General features: G+C 35.5%; 1 protein-coding gene across 1 annotated transcript; it reads right to left on the bottom strand.

Annotated features, from left to right (window-relative positions):
* Window positions 1-3,005: 3,005 nt before the first annotated feature.
* LOC111911770 (formyltetrahydrofolate deformylase 1, mitochondrial) lies at window positions 3,006-6,917 on the bottom strand. The gene is made up of 8 exons (XM_052766631.1): window positions 6,758-6,917; window positions 6,451-6,694; window positions 4,184-4,334; window positions 4,030-4,103; window positions 3,792-3,951; window positions 3,619-3,717; window positions 3,456-3,542; window positions 3,006-3,362 (listed from the first exon to the last, which is right to left on the bottom strand). The coding sequence occupies exons 1-8, from the start codon at window positions 6,915-6,917 to the stop codon at window positions 3,216-3,218; spliced, it is 1,122 nt and encodes a 373-aa protein (XP_052622591.1). The 3' UTR covers window positions 3,006-3,215.
* Between the last annotated feature and the right edge of the window lie 873 nt (window positions 6,918-7,790).

Below are 7,790 nucleotides of genomic sequence, written 5' to 3'. Positions count from 1 at the left end.
AGTTACTCGGGTAACTCGACGAGTTTTTCACGATCTTCTGAGATATGAAGGAACTCGACGAATCAGTAGATGAACTTGACGAGTTGGGTCAGCATGGACTGTTGACCTTGACCGTTGACTTTGATATTTACCATGGTTGACCAAGTTTGACTTCTTAGGGTATTTTGGTAATTTGGGATTCTAATGGAATCAGTCATAAGGTGGTTACAGGAAGTTGAGTTGGAGTTGTGTGTTGGGATTCAAATTATCGGTTCAGCACTACTTGTGGCATGAGTTTTTCTCACTATACTAACAGGGTCGAAGGCACCTATGTCGGTCCTTTTTGGATTGTTATCCTGGTTCTCGAATGATGATATGCTTAATGATATGTTAGATCTGTACACTACAAGAAAAACAGCCTTTTACGACGCTCATTGCGCGTCGTAAAAGGCTCAGACGACGCGCAATGCGTGTCAAGGAAGGCCCTGTCATAAAGAGAGACGACGCGCATTTACGACGCTCATTTATGACGCGCAATTATGACACGCGTTTACGACACGCAATGCGTATCAAGGAAGGCCCTGTCATAAAGGAAGATGACACGCATTCGCGTGTCGTAACCTTACGACGCGCGTGTTAATGACACGCAATGCGTATCAAGAAAGCCCCTGTCAAAAAGGCCATGTCATAAATGAAGATGACACACATGTTTGCGTATCGTAGTTTTAAATGTTTAAAAAAAATAAATTTATATATTTATTAATTTTTTAATTAAATTTACATTTAATTTCTCATAATAGAAATAAAATACCATATACAAAAAATACAATCCATTGCATAATATAAAATAAAATTTCATACTCAAAAAATAAAATAAACTGCACAAATTGTAATGTCATACAAAGAATCATTCAAATGTTAAACAAATATAATACATTGCTAACATGGGTTATACATTCCTATAAAACTAACAAATAATCATACAACTCTGTTTCTTACTGGAAAGGAATGTCAAACATGATTACAAGTCTCCCTTAATCTTGATTACTCATCTGCTTAAGTAGAATGTTGTTGTTGAGAAGGTTACCTAGCAACAGAGAAGTATACCAAGACATTTGTAGGAGAAGAATACTCTCAATAAGATAATTTAATTAAAAAAATGTAATGATAATGATAATGAGTTCATACCTGTGAAGTAGTGCAGAATGCTCATCATCATATGTATAAAGCTTATACTGCTTTGCAAAAGCATTTCCAAGAGAAATGACCCAATCAATGTCTTGAACAACATCCAAAGTTTCTGCAAGAAACTACAAACAAAAAAAGAAATAAATAATAATGACATGAAAAGTAAGGCTATCAGTCTATAACCTCAACAATAAAACAAAACAAATTATTATTAAAATCAAATAATGATAATACAAATTGTTAAAAATTATGGGACAGCAGGGTCTTCTCTATGCATGTAGATTGATAAGGTTGTTTCTTTTTTACTTAATAAAATCAAAATGACTTGTCGTGCTAAGTGAGAGGTTGGTCACTTTATGTATTAAGACCCTCGCTATTATGTATTAAGACCCTCCCTATTACAATATTACCCTTGTTTATTTTTTTATTTTATTCAACTTTTGACAATCTCATGAAAAAGGCACTATCGAACCCAGAGCTCATATCATAAGCTGATTTCATAAAAAGATATAAAAAGAAAGACTAAAGAGCCAGTACCAGTTGATCAAACCCATGACAATATTCTAAAGAACAAAATTTGACAATATCCTAGACCAAATGACCATTTTTACCTTACATTCTAAAGAACAAAATTTGACAATATTCTTTAACGTGAGAGGATTGGGAGGAAAAAAGAAGAAGGGCAAATAGGTAATTAGTGTCTTAACCAATTATTTCATTCTGTCCAGGTTAAGTGAAAAAGAAACAGCCATGTAAGAGAAAACCAAAACTGTTGAAAATAAAAAATAACTATAAAAACAGTATGCAGGGGCATTTTGGCCCAAAACTGTTAAAATCAAATTTTTTAACTATAAAAATAGTATGGAGGGGCAGTTTGGTCCAAAACTGTTAAAATCAAATTTTCTTCACGATTATTTCCTACTGCTTACATGAGACCAGATTTGGAGGTTGAGCAAAAAGAACCATATCAGCAAGTACCTACCTGTACATGGAACCATTTTACTATAAATAGAGTATTTCTTTCCAATCGTATTCAAACAGGGAAGCGGGTATTATTATAAGGGAAAAAAGACTTACTCTTGGGGTTTGATGAACTCTCATAGGCCAAGAAGGGAACATGTCAAAAGTAGCCGATGGCCTTGGTACTGTTGTGTATAAAACTGCAACAAAATTACACAGTTAAAAAAAAATCTTTTACAATAAATCACATCCAAGAAATTAAAAACAAAACATAATCACACATTAAAAAAGATTGAAGTGGGTAGAAAATGGATAGCTAATCCATATCTTTTGACACTTTCAAACCCTCTTTTTCTAATTAGACATACTAATAAATGTATGTTCTTGAGGGTGTGGTTTTCAAGTAACAGATAAAAGTGAACACAAACTGAAAACTCAAAAACATATAGGACAGTGAAGCAGGTCCATCCCATGACTCCATTAAAGTTGATGACCAGGGAAATCAAAACTACTATTGTTATCTTTTATAAGAAGACTTCAAGTATCCTTCCACTTGTATATTATATATTATGGGGGTGTTTGGCAAAAAACAAAAAAAAAACTTATTGCTTATTAGCTTATAACTTATTAGGTTATAAGCTAATAAGTATGGGGTAACTTATGAAAAAATGACTACTTATTAGAGGTTTCCATCAGAATAAGTTATTTTTTATCCAAACACTTTTTTTAACTTATATATAGCGGTGTTGAACCTCTAATAAGCTAATAAGTTGTTTTAATAAACTTAGCCAAACACCCCCTATATCAATCAAAATCATCAACAGTTTCCCTATTTAAACAAGTATCACACTAGAAAACACAAAGTTTGATAGAGAAGAAAACTCCAACAACAATGAATTTAAGGAGAACTGAGAATGCACATATATCTTAGTATTATGAACACACAATGACTCTTAATTTATCTTATTATTGGATTGGAACAAGAACAACTTAAATTAGAATGAATAATTAAAATGAAATACAAAAACTTTGCAACACAAGGAATATAATGGACTCTGTAGTTTTGATCAGCATCATTTTGAGCTTACTCAAAATACAACAGTCCTGTTGTGTTGATAAGGTAGAACGCGTAACTCACAATATGACTTGATTGCCTTCATAAGGCATTGTTTTTCAAGATTCTCAGATTTCTGAATAAAACTCAGCAAATTATCCTTGTGCGAGACTCTCTCAACCTGCAAACCCAAACAGAAACTATTTGACTTTTCACCTTAGCATATATATACTGCATACTACTGATACTGAGAAACTTAAAACTCTTTGATTACCATCTGCTCAATGATTGGGCCCCCATCAAGCTCCCCCGTGACAAAATGGGTTGTGGCACCAATCAATTTGACCCCAGCTTCAAAAGCCTGTCATTCTCCAGTAAAAAACATAAAAACATAAAAAGCTTAAAATAGAATTTGGAAATTGGAACACAGAACCTGCCTGCCTAGATGGATTTCCTCCCTTGAATGATGGCAATAAGCCATGATGTATGTTGATCACATCCTTCCCATATCTTTTCAAAAAGTTTCCAGACAACACCTGTCCTGGGTAAATAAACAAATAAGACCTTTTTCCTAATCCTGCTGCTATACTACTACTAGAAAAACATTTACCTGCATGTATCTAGCAAGGACCAAGAAATCTGTATCTTCAACCAACCCCAATATCTCATCTTCTACATTCTTCTCCTTTGACTTGGACAGATAATGATATGGAATCTCATGTCTTTCAAGGAACCGCATCACATGGGTATTCCCCACCTTATCATGATTGCTGTTCAAAATACAGACATATTATACACATCATTTACTGGTCAAAGATAACAAATAAAAAAAAAGTTCCATGCTTTACCTGATTACAGAGCTTATCTGAACCGGAAGTTTTCCATCTTGCCAAGCATGCAGTAGATCAACAAGACAATGGTCCTGCACCAGCAACCTCCTTACTAATGTAATACTATTTTTGGTTTTCACTAACAATTTTTTCTAGAAAGAAGAAGAAGAACCTGCTTAGAAGCAAGAAGAGCAATTTTATATTTGGGGTCTACAGAAGGCACTCGAACAAGCGATTTAACTGCATTGAACATCTTTGATAGGTCAAGTAAGTCCTCGTTCATTTGCTTCCGCTGCCATTTAATTGGGTCAAACACAAACTCACTGAAACACAATTTATTCTTACTTGTTACTTATCAACTTCATGTCAAGTTGGGATTATTAGTAGATTAATATACTTGCACTTGTAAAACCAACATACAGGGGAAAAAATCCATTCATTGATTGGGATAAAAAAAAGAAAGATGCCCAACTTTTACAGGAGAAAAAATCCATTCATTGATTGGGATAAAAAAACATACAAAAGAAATACGAACCTCCTTTGAAGTCATTCAATCTGGCTAATGCAGAAAACGGATCGTCGTCGGTATCAGCAAGTGATGACTATATTCCTTTTTCTCTATTTCTTCACATCACCATGGCACCTCCGACCCACCACGACCGTCGATGAACACCAACAGCAATCCCTTAAAATGTTATGAAATTGAGGCTGACCCGCCACCGACTGAATCGCCACAGTAGCATATCGCCTGGAGAATCCAAATAAGAAAGAAGAGGTGGGGAAAGGAAGCAGATGGCAGAAGGAAAGGAAAAGAAAGAAAATAAAATAAAAGGAGTCGAGACGAAACCTGAAAGTATTCCACTGGACCAAGAAAAAACCCTAAATCTTCTCATTTTCTGCAATCGATTGTAATAATCACATCAACATGGCACCTCCGACTCACCACCACCGTCGATGAAGACCAATCGGGAAATTAAAGCAGATCTTTACCATTTGCGTTCATAAGAGGTCGGAGTGGATATTAGCGAAAGCAATGATGGTGGAGAAAATGAGAAAGAGTTAGGGAATCGATGCCCTCTACCAATTAGATCACACGGGACCAACAATTTTTCCTTCCTCCCAACCCCAAAAGACGTGGAATCAATGCCCTCTATTTTTGGAAGTCGGATCGATGGATACTCGTCCTTGTTAGATTTTTTTAGGCTTCAAAATTGATAGATTTTTTTTTTCGATTCTTTCAAGTTTGAATCAGAAAATTAGAAAGAGTTAGGGAAATCAAGAGTGCAATGCTCGTCCTTGTTAGGTTGAAGATGAAAGATAGATAGAAGATAGAAAAAAAGGCGGGTTTTCAAAATTTTGGGGATTTCATTTCCCCCCTTGTCTACTAAAAGCGCGTTTCATTAAAATTATAAAGCGACAGGTACAGACGACGTGCGTTTAAGATAAAGCGTCCTCCGTGTTTTTAATTTTTTTTCTTGAGACACCAAATTAAGGGCACGCAATAAAGCGTGACGTAAATCCTTAAATTTTTTGGAGAGATGACACTATTTTAAGGGCACGTCCTTTTGCGTATCGTTAATTATCGCGTGTCGTAAAAAGCGCGTCATTAAAGGTCTTTTTTCTTGTAGTGGTATCATGGTATATGGGATATTGCTAAGTTTCGTTACCTTTAGGTCGGTATTCTGGTATATTGGATGATGCTATGATTAGTGATATTTTAGATTGTTCTGACTGTTTGTACATGCTAGCATTGGTTATCTATGTGTTAATTGTATATGTGGGGGTGGGTTGAGGCGATCACACTTTGTGCTGAAGACCAACATACACAGGGCGGCCCGGATAGACTGAAGGCCCGATGGGGGTTACCAGTCAGGCCGAAGGCACAGAGAACGGTTCAGACAGGTTGAAGGACCGATAAAGCAGACCAGACATGCTGAAGGTTCTAAGAGTGGGCCATACATACTACAGGCCCGGTGAGGGCGGTCCAGTCATACCGCATACTCTATATGCATGTTGTTCGTTATTTTGGGGGAACTCACTATGCTTCGGGCTTACAATTTTGGATTTTGTTTAGGTACTTCAGATGACTGTGGGAAGGTGAAGGCTTGATCATGCACCTCCTCACGTTTTATGATTCTGATTTCTGGGATACTCTGATATGAAACTATTTTGAAAAAAATCTTTAATAAAAATTAGTTTTTTGGATGCTTGAAAAAGGTTTAGATTTTCATGAATTTTTCAGATGTTACACTAGGGTTTGCATGTGCAGAGACCTTCGCATTTGGATTGGATGATTTTTCTTGATAAACGAAGTTAGGATTTTTGGATCTCTAGAAAGGCTCTCTTTCCTTTATATGTTTATTATATCTCGCATTTCTTTGACGTTTTTGAGAAAAAAATTGCTCAGAAGACTTATGAACACTAGCCCTAGGTTTTTACTTTTTGACAGGAGTTTCAGCCTGTTCGAATGATGTATAATTTGGAACATTCTTGGTTCCACTCGGACGCCCTTTCTCGTAGCTTGAGTTGACCTTGTTCAGCGGTTCTGCTACATATCTTCCCTTTGTTCTCCAAGAGGTCATTTCTGAGAGACCTTTGGTTTCATCTACATTATCAATGGGGATTGACCAAAAATATTCGTCGCACTTATCAACGTTGTCGTCTTCTACCAGGGACGTTAGTTCTATAGTATGATTTTTGTTAAGAGTTTGGTAGTTGCGAAAATTTGGTTAGTAACTGTTCTAACCTTTGGAAAACAAAAGCCTTTTCTTTTTAAATCTTAGAATTATTTCAGAAATACGAGCAAACACAACTGAATTTTCAGGAATTAAGACTTTCACAGGCTTAGGTTCGCTTTTAGAAAATTCTGAACAATCAACATCATCCTCCACAGAGATCTCACTCATGTCACTATCATCGTCGTATTTAGATACATTTTCAACATTAAGTTTATTTTCTAAACTCAACTTAGTACATGTAGAGTCAAATTTATGTACTGTTTTATATTTGATTTTCTCTTTATCTTTTTCATCCAAAATTTATCTTAACATTTCTTTAAGGTCTTTGGATTGTATATAAGATTCAATTTTGTCCAGACCGATTTGTAGGCATCTGTGACTTCTTCTGATGACACAATTGATTCGCACATGTAACAGTTTGAATCGATTTTGTCCTCTTTCAATTCAAGAAAGGGAAAAATCATCTTGTAGATTTTATTTCCTATTTCACATTCAATATGTAGTTGTGTAATATTAAAATAAAGTCGTTTTGTAATTAAACAAAAATGTTTCGCTGTTTCAAAAGCCCCAAACTATCATGTTGCGAATAAATTAAATCATCCCTAGACCTAGCTAAATCCTACTCTAACTTCTCAATCCACATGTGCATCTCTTCACTTTTGTTCGAAACCCTGACGAGTTGATTGGTTAAGTTAGAATTTATTAAACGGGTTTGTTTTAGACTATCACTGAAACTTGAAAATGTAAATCTTAAGACTTCTAATTCAGTTTCATACCAGGAGATAGGAACATTTAGAGATTCCAGAATAGAATTTACCTTACTAATCATCTTCTCACATTCACTGATTTTGCTCTAAAATAGGTTTCGCAGCGAAACAGTTGTCCGAAGCATATCCTCTTTGCTCTAAAACTTCATTTCTCACCAATAGGAATTTTCCACTAAACTGCGAAACATCATCCTTCGCAACGAAGCTTCTCCCGTCAGTAGGTCTGTAAACCTCTTCGTCCTCTGAATCAGTCGACCATACTTCAATCCTTCCA

Source organism: Lactuca sativa, chromosome 8, assembly GCF_002870075.4.
Source record: "Lactuca sativa cultivar Salinas chromosome 8, Lsat_Salinas_v11, whole genome shotgun sequence".
Taxonomy (NCBI): Eukaryota; Viridiplantae; Streptophyta; class Magnoliopsida; order Asterales; family Asteraceae; genus Lactuca; species Lactuca sativa.
Note: the sequence above shows the minus strand (reverse complement) of the source record. Positions and strands in the feature narration are given on the sequence as shown.